Source organism: Ziziphus jujuba, chromosome 8, assembly GCF_031755915.1.
Source record: "Ziziphus jujuba cultivar Dongzao chromosome 8, ASM3175591v1".
Classification (NCBI taxonomy): domain Eukaryota; kingdom Viridiplantae; phylum Streptophyta; class Magnoliopsida; order Rosales; family Rhamnaceae; genus Ziziphus; species Ziziphus jujuba.
Window position 1 is genome coordinate 26,606,652 of NC_083386.1, and position 20,526 is coordinate 26,627,177.

General features: G+C 34.6%; 4 protein-coding genes across 7 annotated transcripts; 2 read left to right on the plus strand and 2 right to left on the minus strand.

Moving 5' to 3' along the window:
• Window positions 1–424: 424 nt before the first annotated feature.
• Window positions 425–1,075, plus strand: LOC107414653 (late embryogenesis abundant protein At1g64065). The gene has a single exon (XM_016022805.1). It carries the CDS (start codon window positions 425–427, stop codon window positions 1,073–1,075), a length of 651 nt encoding a protein of 216 aa, XP_015878291.1.
• Window positions 1,076–5,728: 4,653 nt separating this feature from the next.
• LOC107414674 (membrane-associated kinase regulator 5) lies at window positions 5,729–8,076 on the minus strand. Of its 2 annotated transcripts, none has more exons than XM_016022832.4 (3): window positions 6,467–8,076; window positions 6,269–6,328; window positions 5,729–6,141 (listed from the first exon to the last, which is right to left on the minus strand). In XM_016022832.4, the coding sequence occupies exons 1-3, from the start codon at window positions 7,407–7,409 to the stop codon at window positions 6,050–6,052; spliced, it is 1,095 nt and encodes a 364-aa protein (XP_015878318.3). In that variant the 5' UTR covers window positions 7,410–8,076; the 3' UTR covers window positions 5,729–6,049. The 2 variants fall into 2 exon arrangements, with proteins under 2 accessions (XP_015878318.3, XP_015878317.3); XM_016022831.4 differs by having other exon boundaries at window positions 6,440–8,066.
• A 6,210-nt stretch (window positions 8,077–14,286) lies between these two features.
• LOC107414659 (reticulon-like protein B2) lies at window positions 14,287–16,587 on the plus strand. Its single transcript, XM_016022812.4, has 5 exons — window positions 14,287–14,613; window positions 15,486–15,666; window positions 15,756–15,897; window positions 16,081–16,150; window positions 16,252–16,587. The coding sequence occupies exons 1-5, from the start codon at window positions 14,424–14,426 to the stop codon at window positions 16,419–16,421; spliced, it is 753 nt and encodes a 250-aa protein (XP_015878298.1). The 5' UTR covers window positions 14,287–14,423; the 3' UTR covers window positions 16,422–16,587.
• A 593-nt stretch (window positions 16,588–17,180) lies between these two features.
• Window positions 17,181–20,483, minus strand: LOC107414658 (F-box protein At5g52880). Of its 3 annotated transcripts, none has more exons than XR_009640360.1 (6): window positions 19,964–20,483; window positions 19,437–19,600; window positions 19,266–19,353; window positions 18,726–18,928; window positions 17,829–17,966; window positions 17,181–17,523 (listed from the first exon to the last, which is right to left on the minus strand). XR_009640360.1 is itself a non-coding variant. In XM_016022808.4 (6 exons), exons 1-6 carry the CDS (start codon window positions 20,146–20,148, stop codon window positions 17,425–17,427), a joined length of 882 nt encoding a protein of 293 aa, XP_015878294.1. In that variant the 5' UTR covers window positions 20,149–20,464; the 3' UTR covers window positions 17,181–17,424. The 3 variants fall into 3 exon arrangements, 2 of the variants coding, with proteins under 2 accessions (XP_015878294.1, XP_015878296.1); XM_016022808.4 differs by lacking the exon at window positions 17,829–17,966 and adding an exon at window positions 18,010–18,152 and having other exon boundaries at window positions 19,964–20,464; XM_016022810.4 differs by lacking the exon at window positions 17,829–17,966 and adding an exon at window positions 18,010–18,152 and having other exon boundaries at window positions 19,440–19,600; window positions 19,964–20,460.
• Between the last annotated feature and the right edge of the window lie 43 nt (window positions 20,484–20,526).

A 20,526-nucleotide genomic window follows, 5' to 3' on the forward strand; every position in this document is an offset into this window, starting at 1 on the left:
GTCATTAAGGCATAAAGAAGCTAAAAATGGCTATTGGGCAATATCAATTTTGCACTTTATTACTTGGTGCATGCAGTTCAATTATGTTTAATTATAATCATTATCTGATAAAAGGTTCGAAAAGTAAAAAATAAAAATAAAAATAAAAATAAAGAAGAAGAGGAAGATTCCCAAAAGAAAAAGTCAAAATTTAAAGCCTCGTATACGCGTTTGAAATATGAGATAATTTGAATTGCTTGAGAAGCAAACCTTGCTCAAATTTTCAAACAAACTCAAATTAATTCCTTTATATTTTCCTCTTAAGTAGGCAAAAATGTCTTCGTCTCTGACCTAAGCAACACATATGCATATATATATTTATCACTCCCTTACAACCAAAAAACAATTAAAAAGGGGGAAAGAAAAAAAAAAAAAAAAAGGAAAAATGGCAGCTAACATGGATGGAGCATCATCCTCTCCATTGGCTCCGCCGGACATCTACCTCCGGAGCGACGACGGATTCGCCACGGCGCAGCAACTCCGACAAAAGAAGCGCAAGAAATGCATAGCATACATCGCCGTCTTCGCTCTCCTCCAAATCATAGTCATACTTGTTTTCGCCCTCGTCATTCTTCGTTTCAAAACTCCCAAGTTCCGACTCAGAGCCGCCTCCTTTACCACTTTCGAAATCGGAAATAATGCAACGAACCCGTCGTTTAACTTCCTAGTCAACGCTCAGTTCACTGTGAAAAACACCAACTTCGGTAAGTACGAATATGATTATGGCACCGTAGGGTTTGAGTATAGAGGGGTGAGTGTTGGCCTCGTTAATATTGACGATGCAAGGGTGAAAGCTCGGACTACCAAGAAGGTGAATGCCTCGGTGTCTTTGAGTTCCAATGGTTTGGGAAGTGGATTGTCCGATGAATTGGGAAGTGATATCGGCGGTGGTGTATTGGGACTGAGGAGCAGATCTACGTTAGAGGGTGAGATCAAAATCTTGAAGGTGTTCAAGAAGAAGAAGTATGCTCGCATGGATTGCACCCTGGATGTTGAGATCTCTACTCAAACCATCAAGAATGTCATTTGCATCTGATAATTTTTTCTTTTTTTGTTTTTCGTTTATTTTTATTTATTTTTCCTTTCTCTTTTTTGTTTTTTTTTTTTTTTTGGGTTACTTTTCTTTGGACTTGTAAATTTTTTTTACAGTGGAGGAACTTGTACATGTTATAGTCCTACAGTATGCCTTATGTATGTCGCGGTATAGCTACATATGCATATTATGTACGATTATAATCTTACATGAAAATAAATACATAAATAAATAAATGGAAGTCTATTATTGTAAATTTTCTAATAGTTTTGAATTGTCGTTTGTTTCATGTTGAATTTGTTGATCTTTGACCAAGTGGTACTCTTGGGTTGCTATACATTAATTAAATGAAGCCATGGACTAGAAGGTCAAACTTTGAATTTGAATGGCTTTTGCCCAACAAGGTAACAAATATGTCCATATTGTAGGCTGGTACCAGCCATTTGGGTATACAAAGTTAAGTAAAATGGGCCGAACCGCAGAAAGAAATCGAGGATAGGTGTGTATTTGCTGTATTTAGTCTAGTCTAGAAAAGGAATAGAGAGGAATAGTATAGCCATTCTCATTTCTCATGATGGGTGCTTTGATAATGATAATAAATTTTCATTATATTTATCAAAAAAAAAAAAAAGGATAAAAATTTTTGTTTATTCAATGTTTCCTAGAATATTTCCATTTATTTAATTGTATTTTTTCTTTTGGGTTTTCCCCCAGTCAAGTCTTCTGCTTCAGAGCCCTTTATGGATCTGGCAGATCAAGGCAACCATAGGGTTGAGAATTGTTCAAGTCAGAAAGATGTTGAGGCTAGCATAGGAAGGCAGAATTTTGATGTTCTGTATTGTATTTGGCACCCGTGGTTATGGAAGTTTTCATAAAAACACAACTACCTCGTGATAAAGTAGTTTGCCTGCTTTACCTTTCCACACTTCAGAGGCTAAAACAGCCTGCTTTTAAAAATAAAAAATAAAAATAAAAAATGTTTCAGGAACTATATGAATTGGACTGAAATGTTTTGTCTGACCATGGGGTGTACAAAGCTAATGACTACATGAACTGAACGGTTTGTCGCTTTGTCCTCTGTTCCACTGAATTGAGAGGGTTGCGATTTCATTTGCCAACGATGAAGATTACTAAAATAGAAAGGAAGAATAATGGTAAGTCAATGGGTGGGTGAAAGAAGAAGGAATTTGGTTCTCCGTTCACCTCCATAGGTTGCGGTTAATAATATAAGTTCTTTGAATTAAAATTTAGATTTTTAGAAGGCGGGGGGCAAAAAAGAAATTATCCAAACAAATTGTCGTGGAAGAGCTTAAAGCTCCCATGGCAATAGCGCTAGCCATAAAAGTAACACATGCATTAGCAAATTGTAGAGATTATTGTGTGCCCGCTAATGTTTCTGATCTTTTTACGGAATGAAGTTAATTTTCTCCCTAAAAAACATAGGATTATATATCTCCATTATTCAACTTGATTTATAAGAACATGTAAAACTTCTTTTAAGACGTACAAAATTTGGTTACATCAATATGGGGTAGGTCCACTGCACCCCAACCGCTACCCTTTTTCAACGTTTTTTAAGTTTATCCCAAAAAAAAATAAAAAATAAAAAAAAAAGCGCAGATAAATTATATTTGAATTCTATTGTCGTGCCATACCTTTTTTTTTTAAATAAAAAATTAAAAAGGTCACGGAGTGAGAGAGAGAGAGAAAAAAAAAAAAAAAAAAAATGACGACCACCTTTTTATTCGTAGCAGTTCACAGGCCACGATCTTTGAAATATAAGGCCTTTCAAGAGCTGGGCTCCAAGCCTACTGTCTGCCAAAGGCCATTCCATTTTCCTCAGGAAGCTATTTCCCCAGGCCCACTATAGTTAATTTTGGGCCTTACTGAGCCCCGGCTTACCTAGTAAATTATTTCTCAAGCTAAACCGGCTAAAGCTTTTTAAACAACTCGAAACCAGTTTAAAGGCTTAAAAGTTGAGCTCTTTTTTATTTGGAAGAAAATTAAAGAGATTTGTTTTCCCTTAGATTAGTTATTTCTGCTTCCCCAAATCATTGATTTTGATTCGTGCATGATTGAACAAATTACCTTGCCCCGAGGTTGAACAAAATTGTCGAATTTCATCATGGAGAAAAATCTTTTTATTTTAGTTCTTCTTTTTGTTTTTTTGTTTTTTTATTTTTTAGTGCTTCTTTTTTGGGTAAAATTCAAAGACAATTGCCGGAATGACGCAGACAGTTTCAATGAACTGGAACAAGAAATTCCAATTTCAATCATAATGTCACCTTAGAATGTCATATTCCCCAACGAGAAAGCTACTGTTGGAAAATAGACTTACATGATACATATAGGGGCATCATTTATGAAACCTTGATGCAAATGCGACTTAAGTGTCACCTAAAAAGAACACCATCACACACAAAATCAGCAGAGGAAACATGGCAAATCTATGGTCCTCGGAGGAAAATATGGTGTCGGGTCATTGTTTCTTTACTGTCTCATGGTGCATTGCATTTCCTCTACAAATTTCCACTTAAAATAAACTCTCCCCCTGTAAGTCCTCTAATCAATGGTGCAATGAACCATCCCTTTGAGGTTTGAGCATTCCCCCCACAGTTCATTTGTCATCTTCGACGTGTCGAGTAAATGTTTGCCAAAAGAAATTCTCTCTTATGCCCAAGAAGATTTGTTTTTGCACCCTATCAATTCTATTTGCATGTGTATATTTATATTCCATTAACATTATCCATATGAAGGTGGTATTAATAATATGTTATGTGTTAGCTTGACATATATAGAGTCGGACCCACTTAAAAATTTTTATCACTCAAATTTTGTGAGAAAAGATTTTATAACTAAATTGAACAAAGTTTGACTCTTAAGCTTAATTATTGGGTTTTAAACTCATTCATGTACATTGATCTAAACGTTCTAGCACAACTATCTTGAAAAGACCATTCATACTATTTAATAACATGAAACTATTCACACTATTTAGTAACATGAAAGAAGAAACAAACCACGTTCAAGTGCATTAACTTCAGGTTGACCAGAAACCTATCACACCAGGATACCCAAAAAACAAAAAAAAAAAAAAAAAAAAAAAAAAAAAAAGGAAGGATAAGATAAGGATTTAAATCCGAGATATATCCAGCAACCAATGGTAAGTAAGGAGGCTGCCAAACCCACAAAATAAGACTAATTACTTCATATATTTCAGGTGACACAGACAAAATTGGAATAATTTATTTCCATTCCAAGCAATTCTTGGTGATCTAAAATGTGACAATTTTTAGATAAACCTCATAACCTTGTGATGAGAGGGACCAAAACCATGCTGTCTTGTTATGCAGTCTACTGGATGCTTGTGACGGATATTCTTTGTTTTTTGCTTGGCACAAAATGTTTTCATTTTTGGTCAATTTGCGAAAAAAATTGTGGTGCACCGTGAAGTCTGCTTTGGTGTCTCAAATAATGGCCACACTTGTTTTTTCTTTTGGAATTGCCTTGGAATTTTCTGTCATTATGATTTTGCCTTGGAAATTTGCCATCTGTTTGCATTTGCAGTGTCTTGGTCCTCATCTCATTTATGACTTGAAAACACTCACTTCCCTCTTTTCCCTTTGCAATTTAAACTTCAAATTTTCAGAACTGGCCAAAATTTGTCTCCTTAGCATTGAATGATCTTCAGTCAAAATGCTCTGTATTTTTGTTTCTTTCTTATGTTAATGAATAATAAGCCAGAGTCACCCCCAAAAATAAAAAATAAAAATAAATAAATGACAGTCACCAAGAGGGGTTAATGCAAATTGAAAGATTTTAAGAGAGGTAAATGTAAAATTTTGTAAGGTTGAGGGTATAGGTCAATCAAATTTACAGTGAAATAGATGTCTGAACTTTATAGCTGTTTCCAAACTGCAACACGCAGTCAAAATTGAATCTTCAAACTAACATCAGCTGATGGGATGGGTAGGGAGAGACAGACTGAAGAATCTGGCTTACCATGAATGCTTTTCTTTTCTCTCTCTTTTTTTTTTTTTTTTTTTTTCACTTTGGAAAAAAAATTAATTATAAAAACAGATTTTAACAAAAAAGCAAGTAAAATGCTTCTTTTGCAATTTAAAAGTACTTTATAAAAAGCAAACCATGTTGTCAGGTGAAATCATCCAGATCATCTGTTTGGCTGACAGCAACCTCCAGTCAAAATTTTAAACTAAATATCTACTACAACAGTACATTATGAAATAAACCATTTTGCTCATATCATTAATCCCTTTTCAGAACATTAAGATTTACATGTGAAAACTATAGTCAGACCACCTAAATCACTAAAACAGGAATGAAGTTGAACGAAGCACATTGAAATTGTAGCGTTCAAATTGAGCTAGAATGGTGTAAAAATTTACTAATCTTGCATTTTATTCTAGGAAATTGGAATTCCCAAGAAAATATGAAAAAATTTTATTGTTCAGGTGTTAAAAAAAAAAAAAAAAAAAAAACTTAAATCAGCCCAGTCATTTCACGTTTAAATACAGAAACTATATAATCTTTTGGGTCTGACCCCAGATTTGTCACATTTCAAAAGCAAACATAATGCTGGGGAGCCTGGATGTGCAGTGTACAACAATCACAGTAATAAAAATTAAAAATTACACATAAATCAATAAGATCCCAGATCAGAGATATCTTCAATTCATTCATAATGACCCATCACTTTACAGAAAACAACAAAACGAAGCCAAGGTATTCACTGGTAATAATCATGGCTGACCTAAAAATATCAAAAAACAACGACCCCTATTCTCTCTCTCTCTCTCATTCCTTTTTTTTTTTTTTTTTCTTTGCTTTCTTTTTACAACATAAAACACAAAACAAGAAAATGGTCTTTACCTAATGTATTTTTTTTTTTAATCCCCTTGTATTAGTAGCTTTCGATTTCATGGAAATTATTTTCCCGCGTTCGCTTCTAGAAAAGCATCAAATGCCAACACCATAATTATCCTCAATGGAGCTTCTCGCTGATCTATCTTGGGAAGATTCGCTGATGAAGTGTGATAATAGAGAAGAATCTGCCAATAAATTCAACACAAAAATTTGAATCTTTTGGGCATAATATTTAAGCAAAATTGAAGCTTGAAACGCAAAGATTTGATTTATTTATTTTATTATTATTATTTTTTTGTCTATTAAGCTTACCGCTAAAGCATGATTTCATCGACGATGAATCGCTGGTGGATCGGGATAACGAAGAAGAATCTGAAATCAAAAACAATTTAACATTAATTTAAGCTTTAAATCAGACAAAGTAACAAATCTTAATATATTAATAAATATTCATTCTTTTATTTTATTATTATTATCTTTTACCTCTGGCAGAATTGAAGGACTTCTTACAATGCAGAATGGCGCTTTGAATCCCATCATGCTGCTGCAACAGCGAATCGTCCCTCCGATTCGTCGGAACCGTCGCCGAAACCGCCGACGCCGATTTGCTCTTACCCAAATGCTTGCATACATCCCGAATCCCTGCCGGAATATTCCCCTGCTTATCCTTCAGTGAACACATCGACGCTGCCGGAACCGGGGAGGACCATGGAGATGCCACAGACAAATCCGACTGGAATTTCATCTTCTCGCCGTACCTTTTGGAAGCTTTTGCATAGAGTGGTTTAATGAGCTTGAGATATTTTTGCAGAATATCTTTTCGCTCTGTTCTTGTTGAGTCGTCTGAGCTCTGGTTTTGTAGTAGTTTGCTTCCGATTCTTCTCAAGCTGCTTTCTCTATTGAGCTTAGAAATGTTTGAATCTTCTTCCACGTTGAATTTCACCGTAGAGAGCTTTCCTTCTTGCTTTTGTTTCCTCTGGGTCTCCGTCAAAATGCTATATGCCTCTGCTTCCCCTGTTTTCTCTGTTTTCTTTGTTGCAGTTGATTTGGGTTTCTTGAACATTAGGACTCGAAATTTTGGAGCTGATCTAAGCAGAGCGATGGGAGATTGGGGTTTTGAAATGGGTTCAAGAGGTAGGATTTTTCTTTTTGAAATAGGATCAGCGGCAGATAATGAAATTGTCGGTTTAGGAGAAAATAGTTCTCTCTTGCCGGCTGTTTTGTCCGAGCTTTTGGTCTTTTCTTCGTTAAAGCCAAACCCTTTTGTGTCTTCGGTTTTTTCTGCATTATTGTTGCCGACGCTGTCGTTTTCCTTGCTGTCAAAATCTGGTGCATTAAGCTCCAAGTCGAAGAATGAGTCTTCTTCATCATCAACTTCGTTCTCAACTTCAGCTACAGGACTAGGAATATTTGCATTGGGTTTCCAGAACTTAAGGAAGTTGAGAGTTTCCATGGCAAAGAGAAGAGAAGAGAAGAGAAGAGAGAGAGAAATGGGTTAGGATTTTGGATTTTGGATAAGAGATATGGATGTAGTTGAACAGGGTTTTAGTGGGTTTTATATAAGAAAGAGAGATATGAGAAAAGAGAAAGAAAAGCCAAAAAAAGGGTAACGTGAGGGGGGCGGGGGTATGAGTGAAATAAAGGGAGCTTTACTCAAAATTTCACTTCGTTTTATGGTTATGTTTTTTGCAGCATTGAGAATGGTGATTTGTTGAAGGAGAGAGAGAGAGGTGCATAAAGCTTTTCTTTTGCTTTAAGGAGAGGAAGAAAGATAGATTTTGCTTTGTATTTGTTTTTGATTTCTTTGTTGTGGCTTTTTTGTACGTTTTGTTGTTTCTATTTACACGGAGTGGAATTTGATTAGGTATTTTTTTTTTTTTTTTTTTTACGTGGTAGAAAGCTAGAGAGGTTCTTGGATGTAGCCCGAGAGACCAATTAGAACTAGGGGGTTGGGTTGTTTCTACTCTGCCAAAGCTTCAGAACTGTAGCCTCTACGTTTTCAGATACTCTCTTACGATTGCAGATCTCACACAGATTTGCAGAGGTTTATTATTTTTCTTTCATCTCTCAGCCACACTCGCGGGTCCACCACGCTCCAATAAATAAACAACTTTAATTGGAATTTTCTTCCATCCCCCTATTTTGATTTCCTCTATTCTTCCCTTTGAATTGGGAATTTTGCCATTCACTTTCTAAGGCCAAACCATTATTGGACATTTGACCATAACATTTTAAAAGGACCAATATAATCTCAAATCATTTAAACATATGCTAAAAAAGTCAAACGCAAAAATTTCCTCTCTGACTTTTTCTTTCTAACAATTTGTGAATGATAATGTATTTTTCCTCTTTAAAAATACCTTTTTAAAAATAAAAAAAAATTTCTAAGTTCCTTTTAAGAAGCGCGTGAAGGTGAAAAAGATATGTGGGGTTTGTTTGTATTATGTCACAGTTTGAGTACTTTTGTACATGTAGTATGAGGGAGAGTAGAGAGGTCCTAGTATAAGGGGGGGTTTTGTGGGATGGTGACGAGAAACTTCCAAAAAGTAGGAGATTTAGAGAAAGAAGAAAAAAGGAAACAAGAAAAAGGCCAAAAAGAAAAGAGAAAGAGCAAAGCCAAAGCCAAAGCAACCAACCAAACGTAACATAGGGTAATGTAAGAAATGAGAGAGAGAGAGAGAGAGGCTTTAACTTTTTGCAGAGAGAAAAAGAGAGAGAGAGAGAGAGAGAGTGTTTAAAAAGATGGTGTGGTTTTAAGTGAGTCAGAGAATTGGGTTCTCTACAAGGCAAGAATTGGTGCAGTTTGGCCACGCTTTAGGACCCAACTCTAATTCCAAGTCCTTTTTTGTTTTGTTTTTTCTTCTCTTTTCTTTTCTTTTTTTGTTTTTATTAATATTCTCGAAGCCAAACCCATTGGTCCAAGTCTTTGATGTATAAAAGGTTTGACTTGTAAGCATGAGTTTGGCTGGTCTTAGTCCCATAGCTCTTCTTTTGAACCATCTACAAATGCTATAGAGAAAGGTCCTTTATTTTTCTTATCTATCACAACCCTAGAATATATTTGAATATAGGAGTATTTGGGTTCTTTTTTTATCTTTGGTGGAGCAGTATTTGAGGATATATACATTAGAATCAGAGATATATATTATTATACACAAAAGAAAAGGACATATATTATAACTTTATTATAGCAACTAGCCAGAAAACAAATATATTATAAAGATATTGAAGATAAAATGTATAAGCAGTACACTTATTTAATTAAGGTCATTATTTGGTTAGTTACCAAAAAAAAAATAGATCATTATTTGGTTTTGAATCATTCAAAGTCTTGTGCCTTTAAAAGTTCTAACAACGGAAGATAAAATAGGGGGGGAAAAATACTTTGCATAAGATTAATGTTTTTAGTATGTCTAATTGGGTTTTTGAAGACCTTCATTTTTATTTATTTTCTTTAACGAGAGTTTTGTGGAAACTTTTGGTGCCTGTTAGGTTTTATTTGACACTCTCTGTCCGAGAATTCTAATACAAATCATATGCAATTTTCACATTGTGGGTCTAGACTGCTTCACTCTGTTTCTTCATATTTAAGCTGTTAGGTATTGAAAACCTTAGGCTGTCTACTGACCTCTATTTATTTTTTTCCCGAGAGAGAAAAAAAAAAAATATTTGATTTTTCTCCTCTTTATGGCTAGCACGACATAGATTTGAGACTTATCATAAAGAGCTGACTTTCCCTACTAGTTTTCTTTTTTGGGTTCACAGCTTATTTTTGTAACAATAAAATTTCTATAATTCAGTAAAAAATATTACCATTATCTATGATGAACAACAAAGCTTTATATATATCATTGCAAGCTATTCATCTAGAAGCTGGATATGCTTTAATAGTCTCATCAATTCGCTGATGCTTCTTGTGCTAACTTGTTATATTGTGCACCCCAAGTTTATGTGGATTGTGGAGTTTTAACAATTTTGACAACTTTATTTTTTCCTTTTCTTTTTGTGTGCATTTTTTTCTTTTCTTTTCTTTTCCTTTCTTCTTTTTATTTGTTTATATTTTTTCTTGTCTAGAAGTAAGAAGGAAGGTGACCCCCTACCATGATGATCTCAATATTTTCTTGTTGTCATCTCAGGTAGATCAAACTAGTCTCCATCCCAAAATTCCTTTTCCCACTCAATCGCCTCCTTAGACTTTTTGTACTTCGTGTTATGGTTTTTGGTTGTTGGGCATAGTTTTTCCTGTCCCTATTTAACAATTTCATCAAAACAAATTATTCCTCAAAAGAATTTTGTCACCTGGTGGGGTCTTCATGATTAAAACTTAAGTTTTAGATTTAAGCACAACAAATCTGTCAATGTTATTAGAAGTAATCTTAGTAATTAATTAATCAAACCCAACTTAACTTATACAAGGTTCTACTTGTTCCCATGACTTTGGATTGATTATATGCCTCAATGACAATGGTGGGCCAAGGACAGACTGAACATTTTATGTAAAGCCCACCCAAACAAATCAAAACTGAAAACAAGGAACGAGTTAGTAGCTTACCTACTGCAATTATAAATCACATGGTATGTTTAACAATCAAGCAACACCCACTATTGCAATGTGTCTTATAGGTTTTCATAGCACTTTTTGATTTTAAAAAACAAGATTAAAGTTCTCACAGGATTTTTCTTAATTAAATTTGCTAATTTATGGTAGCAATTGGTTCTCTACATTTTTGCCTGGCCCATTTAAGAAGATTATGATTGACAGTGAACGTTTTGGATCACAAACTCAACTGTTCTCAAAGCTTTCTTTCAAGCGATTGACAAAAACCCAGTATTTGCTATCTCAGATCTACCAACTCGAAAGGAAAAAGACTGAACTATTATTATTATTATTATATCTAACTTCAATCTGTTTTGATTTGCTGATTAAAGGAAATTTAGATTCTGGAACATTAGCTTCAAAGAGAGTCTCAGTGGATTAAAGAAACTGTATACAAGAAGTAAGAACTAATGATGTGATATTTTGGAGTTTGTTTTGTCGTGAAGAGAAATTTTTTGGTTTAAATAAGTGGAGAAAAAAAAAAAAGGCATATTCCATAAAAGGTTCTGATATTCGTTAGCAATAATAATACCATTGGATATTCTCCACATGATAATAAAATTACAACACTAGGGCAGAGTCATCAAGCACCCTTCTGCTTTGATACTGCTTGTTGCTGCAAACAAAAACAGCTGCAGAAAACTGGTTTGGCAAGCGATTGAAGGCTCATTCATTTCCAGGAAATTTCTCGTTTGTTTTTCTGGAAATTTGCAAACTGGTAATTCCATCTTTGATTCCTTAAGCTTAAGTTTTCATCATCCACATGTTATTTGCATCAATTTGAATCAATGTTTTCTGTGATCAATGATCTAATGATTGGTTTAGGAGGAGTTGTTTTTAATATGGGTTGTGGATGGGAAGCATTGAAAATGCTGAAGTTTTATGCTCATTATTAAAACTATACAAACAAGCTTTTAGATATAGATGATGAATAAATAATATATTAATATCGATGCTTCTGGGTTTGGTGCTCTCTTAACTAGTTAATTTGTAGTTGTTTTAAAACAGATAATATGTTTTTTGGCCTATGTTTTTACTAAATATTATGGTAACTTTAGCAGCAGGCTCTGACCTATGTTTGTATTGTATGGACTCTGGAAGTATCCCTAATAATAATCTTTACATGGTTTGAATAGGTGTAAATCTACCTCTTAATAACTTGAAATTCGATTCAGTCTTAAACTTTTAGTAATTGCTAAGTTTAAAGCTCAATGTCAATGGTTTAGTATGAAACTCTTTATAACCAACCAAACCTGGCTCCATTTTTTTTTTTTTTTTTGGATTAATTCTTAAATATTTGTTCATGTATTTTAGGTCTTATCCTTTTTTTTTTCGGTTTTATAATAATATTTATTTCCTAATTAGCTATTTGACAAGCTTATAAGCCCAATTTATAGATTCGTCTGAGGGCCCATGGAACCAGGTTATGGGGCTATGGTTTCCAATTTGGGCTTTGGACCCATTAGCTTTTTTTTCAATCAACTTTGGGCATGACCCAATATATAAGGTCCAAAGTTTCCAGCCTTTGGGATCTTTTTTTTTTTTTTATTTGCGTGAAAATCAACCTCTAGGATTTAAAAATACATATATTTTTTCCGAGGAAATGAAAATGACTTTTTATTTTTTTTTATCAAAACAAATAAAAATGAAGATTAAAGAATTGACGTGTTTAATTACGTGCTAAGACAAACCCTAAAGCTTATGTAATTCATGTGAGATATCAACATCGAGTGGATTCCCAAAGCATTGAAAGCATGAAATGGAGTTGTTGGCCAACCCAAAATGATATTAAGAATAAATTATTGTTATTATTATTATAAATACTAGTTCTGACCCGAGAAGTTCCACGTGTCATCTCAAAGGACCTCCCTGTTATCACATCCGTACATTTGGAGCGTAATCGTCCGATCATAATCAAATTTCGATTGGTCGGCACGTGTGATGATTTCCCCCAAATAGCTGGAGGTAACCGGACTTCTCTTGGCCCCACCTAAGATTCATCATGGCCACCAAACGCCGTTCAATCCAATCTAACGTCCGTTTTGCCTCGAGCAGTGGACTTGGGGAACATTTGCTCTCTCAGCCTTCTAAGCTGACAGCCTGGTTAGTCAATGACTTTATCGTAGAAGATCTCAACCGTCCGTTTTTTGCATATTAACACACAACATCGAGGGCTTAGAATGATCAGGATCAACCAATATCATCCATTTCAAATTCTTTTACCAAATTAAACGATAAAAACAATAAAATAATGAAACAGTACTCTTTTTGAAAATTTAAACCAACGAAAAGAATAACATATAGTGTACATATGTTTTTTTTTTTATAGAAGTATATTGTACATATGTTTACCAATAGAAATTGAAGTACATTAAACTTATCTAGCAAAAATAACAGCACTTTAAACCTTCTGCTACTTTGACACTGACACAATTTACTCGAAGATCAAGTCTATGAATTAAAACAAAAAAAATATATATATAATAATAATAATAATAATAATAATTAGTGTGTATAGGAAAATAGTACAAAACCAACTTGATTAATTATATATAAATATCAATTTGTTTTTGCAATAGCCTGATTAATTACAAATTAGTTGATATTTTTTAAATAAGTTATTATAATGAGTATATAAGGTGTGTGCTATGGGTCAAACTCTTTCTTTATTTTATCGATATGAGTTGTAAATAACATGTTTATACATGGATGCTTTTTTGTTGCATTTTCTACATAAAAAGGATTTTTTTTTTTCAAATAATAGGGAAACTTGAACATTTATTTTTATTATTTTAAAAAACCAGTAGTTTTATTACCGTTGTCTTATCTTTAAATTAAACGGATCATAAATGATGAAGTTATTGCTATTTTTTACCCCCAAAAAAAAAAAAAGGAAAGAAGTTATTGCTGTTAATTTTATTTTATTGTATATATAATGTTTTGAAATGTTATTTTATTGTGTATTGAATTAAGCAAAACCATATGCGGCATTTGTTTCCAACACCTTTTATAACTGTCTTATTTTCAAATTAGTGTTTATGTTAAAATTTTAATAATGCTTGATATGTACTTTTTTTTTTCCCAGTTTTGATAAGTTAATTATTTTTAAAATCTAGCAGTCAAAAATTATTTTAAATGTTTATACTATTCTTCACAAAATATAAAACAAAACAATGAGTCAAAATTTATCTTGCCACTTTTATGGTAAAGTTTGAAGCCATATATTTATTATATAGTAAGTTTGTTTGTTTTTTCCACATGGTTTACAATTGCAAGTTAGTTGGAAAATTGAATTTCTTTCCCAACCTATAATGTAGATATTGTAGTAAGTCCATAATTATTATGTAATTTATTTTACCATATATAAGGTTTTTTCTATTGTAACCTTCTTGAAATTAATTAATTAATTTTAGCAAGTAAGTTATACGAGTTTTGGTGGTTGAAGGTTAATTGAACATCAACACAATTTTGAAAGGAGCATCAAATATCAGCTGCTAAATTATTAATTATTACTTATTTAAGATAAATATTGAAAAAAAAAAGAAAAAAAGAAAAAAAAGAGAGGTAATCGGTCACAAGAGCCAATAGCAAAAGCACTGTGACTCTATAAAAGTTTCTCCGGACGCTTATGTGCGTGCTGTCCTCGGTTTCCGTTATTTACCGAGCCATTTGGTTTACTCCGAACCTCAGCCTCGGAATCATCACCATTTTAAACGGCTCAGATTTCATCTCTCTCTCTCTCTCTCTCTCTAAACCCCAACACTGAAGCTCAGTCTTTCTTTGTTACTCCTAGCCTCTCTCTCTCCCTCTCTCCCTCTCTCTCTCTCTCTCTCTAAAGTCTTTCGTGGTTTTGGATTGTGGAGGAGATCCATGGCGGAGCATACAGGCGAGAAGGAATCGTTGATAGAGAAGATCACAGAGAAGATCCACGGCCGTGACTCCTCATCGTCTTCAGATTCGGACGACGAAAAGCCATCGAAGGTCGACTCCGTCCAATCCAAGATTTTTAGGCTCTTTGGTAGAGAAAGACCCGTCCACAAGGTCTTGGGCGGTGGCAAACGTACTCTCTCTCGCTTTCCCTTTTTTTTTTATTTCTCTCTCTCTCTCTCTATCTACGTATAATGATCATATAATCATTTCATCGAATGTGTTTATATATAAATGTATGTAAGTGCTCATTTACTGTGCTGTTTGATTGATCGGAAAAGATGGGAAAGAAGAAAAAAATATAAGCGTTTTGTGTTTTGTGTGTTTTATTTTATTTCGGATTTGAGGGAATAATGGTTGCCATAAATGGAAAGCATAGGGCTATATTGATCTTGGTTTAGATGAGCCTTAGACTAGCTTCACATTGCGTTAAAAATAAAAATCTGTGGTTTTGTTTCGCCCTCTTGATCTGTCCTATATCTGTGATTTGCAATGCACTGAAATCATACGAAGTGCTTTTTTTTTTTTTTTTTTTTTTAAATTTTTATTGCTCACAGATTTGATCGATGATTTGATGGTTTAGATTGATTTCCTTGTTGTGGGGTTATGGGTGGTTCCATTAATGAGAATTAAGTCTTGTATATAAAATTTGGGTTCGGTTTTGGATCTGTTTTCTTCAATATATGTGCTTTGAAGATAGGAAGACGTTAAATTGAAACGAAGGTAACTGTATTGTCTTCTTAGTTTATTTGATTATGAGATGTAAATCTCAGTTTGCAGAATTGATGTGCTATTGTGTCTTGGATGTGCTTTGGTTGTTTGATGTCTTAACAATTAGGGAATCAGTCAATTGGAGATTGGTATTTCTTTAGTAATGCGATTGTGTTGTTTCAAAAAACATCTTGAATATTGTTGAAGAACGAGTCATGGCTGAAATGCCCGCTGTTTGTTAATTTTTTCCCCCTAAAATATTATTATTGACATATGCCCAGCTATTTTTTACAGCTGCTGATGTTTTCCTATGGAGGAACAAAAAAATTTCTGGAGGTGTCCTCGGTGGTGCCACTTTATTGTGGATCCTCTTTGAGTTGCTTGAATATCATTTTATTACTCTGATCTGCCATGTCTTGATACTGTCGCTGGCTCTTCTTTTCCTATGGTCCAATGCCTCCACCTTTATCAACAAGTAAGTTGTTGTGCTGTTGGATGTTTTGTTTTCCATTTAAGGTGGATGAAATTTCCGTTGGTATTGACTTCACTATGCTCCTTGACTAGGTCTCCGCCACACATCCCAGAAGTTCAGCTTCCAGAGAAATGCGTCCTTGAGGTTGCTTCTGCTCTGAGAATCGAATTCAACCAGGCATTGGCTGTTTTGCGTGATATTGCTTCTGGAAGGGATTTGAAGAAGTTTCTTGGTGTAAGTTGTCTTCTTTTCATCACATTTTATTAGTGTTGCATTTGAATGGTATTGTCATCATCACTGCTCTATGCTCTTTCTGGAAGTCAAGACAAAAGGCAATTGTAGTCCCCTTTGTGGCAATCCATACGATGCATTTTTTGTTGGTTGTCACTTATTTGTTATTGCTGTTTTGGTTTTCAGGTTATCGCTGGTTTGTGGGTTCTGTCAGTTGTTGGTAACTGGTGCAATTTCCTGACCTTATTCTACATAGGTGAGGAAGTGTTCTACTTTATCAGCTATTCTTGTGAACTAAATATAGGTATATTTTTATATCTGTTAGCTCCTGACCTCTATTTAATTTTTGATAAACAGGCTTTGTGTTGCTGCACACGGTGCCAGTGTTTTATGAGAAATATGAAGACCATGTTGATAAATTTGCTGAGAAGGCAACAATTGAGATCAAGAAGCAGTATGCAGTTTTTGATGCGAAGGTTTTGAGTAAAATCCCCAAAGGTCCATTGAAAGAAAAAAAGAAGGATTAGAGTTAGCATGATAGCCTTTATTTAGGTCCATGTCATTGGCATTGGGTAATTATGGTTTTAGTCAAAAGGTTGTGTTGGCCTATTTCCCTTTTCCCTTCTTGACGCTTCGGAATTGTTTGGGTGCACACAGTTTAATATATATGGTATTTTTATTAAACTTTACTAATTTGAAATTTTGAAATGCTTCATGCTTTAATGATCTATGAATGTCAGCCTGAGTTTTTTATAGAAGTAATACAAATCGCCTTCTGAAGAACAACGCATTAGATATCCCTCAAAAATTTGTTTTATCAGTTTTCTAGATGTCATTTTGATATGATTGTCATTTTGATATGCAAAAAACGATTTTCTGATGGATTTGGCTTGTGCTGTGCCTTCGGCGCTTTGGGGTTGTTTCTGGATCGAGCATTTTCCCCTGTTTTCTTTTGTGGATAGGGGACAAGTATAAGAGAGAGATCAAGCAGCCTAAGATTCATCAACCGGTGGCAAGGACCAATTAATTCCATGATTTCTAATCCAAATTGATTGGATTCACAATTGGGCTAAGGAACTAATTACTAATTAGGAAGTAAAACAATCTATTTGGCCATCACTGTTAACGCAGGAAAAATGCCCAATACAATTTGCTGCGTTAAGTCCAAATGGTATTAGGGAAATTTTGTTTTAATTTCATTTTAATGTGTTGTAAGCAAACACATGGTGTGCTAATTCATATATTTTTGCAATATTTAAAATTCATGGAAAATGGAAACAAAGAGCTATAGTTAACGCCACAACCTGAAAAGTGGCTATTTCTATCAGAATATAAGAAACATAGAGTTTGGTATCTGTTTTTTGTTTTTTCAGTGAATATACAGAGTTTGGCATCGTAGATATAAATTTAGTTCTGAGCTTTGGCACATGGAAGGGTAGGATAGGCCCATACCTAAAAATGGACTCTTCATCTGACTAATGTATCGTCAATATAAATTATAAATTATAAATTACTAATTTACTAATTTCTTTAGTAAAACGAGAACCAGTAACTGGACTCCACATCTAAATCACCATCGCTATCAGAAGAACTACTTGTTGAAGATTCACCCAGAATGTATTCGACAACCTGTACAATTATTCCTTGTTAAAGAACCATCCACAACGTATCCAAAAAAAAGTGAGAATGAGAGAAGCAAAATAATTTGCACTATGGCCAAGAGGCCACACAAGATTTATAATTAAATAAACCATGCAAGCATAAGTAACCCACAGATTATAGAGTGGAAAGAGGACTAACTACTGCTTTTGCAACTCTTGGATTTCATTCATAAGCTGCCAATAATTATCAACTAAGGTTCATTGAATCTTAATTAGCAGAAAAAAGACTTCAAAATTATGCCATTATTAATCAAGGTTGTGCCATTATTTTACCAATTCAGGCCAACAGATAGTTCACATATTCTCAAGTGATGAACCTCAAGCACTATCTTAGAAGCTTCTCAAGTGATTGTGTTGGACAATATTTATCATCCGAGACATGCATACATCCATGAGCAAGTATCAAAACATCTGAAGAGCAAAAGTAACGAAAAGAGTCAAAAACGAAAAATACCTGGTCAAGTGAGACAGGACTGATTTGATTTTCAGAATCTAGTCCAGAGTGCACATTGAAACATTTGGTGTTATCAAGCCAAACAATTGTGTCACAATATCCACAATATCCCCTACCAGATGCTAACTTTTTTGACGACTGGCCTATAATTCAATAGAAAACAGCAACACTGAGGATTGACGATTTCCAAACAAATGATGTACTTCTGCATATATGTGCATGTGTGTACTATGACGAGAGAGACTCGAGAGGGTTCCTGTGTTGTTTATTTACAGTCTTGACAGTATGTCATCAATCTGGACATTACACTAAAAAAGTGCTCTCTATGAAAGTTTCTGTTTCACATGCATATCATGAACTCCATGACCATGAAATTTATAGCCCATTATAGCACTAGAAATTCTAAAACATTCATATAGAAAACATATAAGCTACCACGGCGTGAGTCTGAGGTCAAAAGATATGATGAGGATATGATCTCTCTCCATTTAGCTCAATGCGGTCAAAGTAAAAAATTAAATGGACACAAATTTATTATTTTTATAAGCTCTATGAACTTTTAGATCCAATGTTAGCAGTGTATGACAGAAGATGTCCAGATAAAGAACTGAGGATGGTTGATTATTTTTATAAGCTCTATGAGCTTTTAGATTCAATATTAGCAGTGTATGACAGAAGATGTCCAGATAAAGAACTTAGGATGGTCGATTACATACCTCTGTATGCTCTTTTAAAGGCTTCCCTCCAGTCAATGCTGGTTCCAGTAGCCATTTCCTCCTGCAATGAAGCACCCTTAATGTCTTTTACCCCTATACAACTTTGCGACCCATTAGTCTTCAGACCGTTATCATAATTCCCAAAGAATGTTGCATATTGCAACTTCCATATATGGTTATCGGTTGCTGCTAGATTCCACGACCTTCACATGAAGCAACCACAATGCTTAAGCCAACAGGGTGTAAGTTGTGTGTTTGCTGTCCTTTCTAGTCTAGTGCAATCAATAACCATACCTTTAGATCAACTAATAGCGAGAGTTCATCAAACAATAGATTGCATTTACTTGGCCATTTTCACAAAGCATACATGTACTAGTTGATTCTTAGGGCAGCAGTTGGATGGTTTGGTTTGCAGAACTATTTTTGTTCATCTCTTTGGATGTGGGATGATCCAATAAGTCATAGTACACCTACTGCGTTAAACTTACAAGGAGCAAACTATATATATACACACAGAGTTGAAGGGAATATATGGATTACCGGCAGACTTGGCCAACAGAAACTAAAGATTGCACATCAAGGAAACTAAAGACATGCACAAGAACATCTTGTGGAAGCTGGGCAGAACCTGAAAGTATGGAGAGTGAAGGGAATTATAAAGGGGCTGAATGCTTCTGAAAAATTACAAATACTCGGTGGCAAATACCATACAACCTTTGTCTTTCTCTTCCTGGCGGGTTTTGCTGCGCCTCTTATGAGCGACCATTGCATGCTTAAATTCTGTAACAGCCAAATTCCTCTTCTGCTTTGGCAAAGCAGCCTCGGCACTATGGAGGAGTAGATGAGCTGAAGAAACAGCATTGCAGGTCTGCATTCTGAAGTTGAAGAAACCATTAACTAAAGCAATCAAGAATATATTTCACCCACAATTACACAGAGCGTCAAACAACAGATTCATCAAAGAGAACCATAAGGAAAGATCTCTTCTCCTAATTAAACAGAATCCACGAATTGAAATCAGCTAGAATTTTATTCTCATACTCTTTTTTTGCTGAAGTATGAAAACCCATAATATTAATTTCCCAGAATCTTAATGTATTCTCAAAAATTATCAAATTGGGTACAGAGTTTTCACACCAATATCAATACACAACCCAATAAAAATTGAAATTGAAAAATCTGATAAAAAGGAAAGGGATTGAGGAGGAAAAAAAAAAAAAATCAAAAATCAAACATACCCAGGAAGGAAACGGAAGGCGGTGAGGGTGTCTTGAAAGACGAGGGCCTGCAAATTCTTGGGAAATTTAGCGTAAGCGTTTTTAAGGATGAAGCTCAGCTCTTTACAAGCTAATGGGTATCGGTGGATTTTTGAAAGAGAGTCTTGTAGGCCTAGTTTTTGGTAGCACTCTAATGGGTTTGGCATTGTTGTAGTGAAATAAAGATGAAAAAGAATCAGGCCTTTATTTATGGCACGGAATTCTATTCTCAATCGGAAGGAAAATCACTGACGATTTGGAAAATTTTTATAAAAGCTATTTCGTGCGTAAATAGATACGATTTTGAGATGAAAGTGGCTTGACGTTGAGCAAGTCTGTTGAAGAGGCTGAGCGTTTGTTTGCCTTCCGTGAAAAGAAGGATCATACAAATGCTAAAAAGGCCGAGACTTGGAGTGCGAAAACGAATTAAGATTTTATCTTGGAATAAAGAGAAAAAATAGCTAGGGCTTCTATGACAGTTTGACCATCGGTCGGTCGGCCCCGCATTCTCCCATCAATGCCCATGAAGACGGGTAACTTTTCTT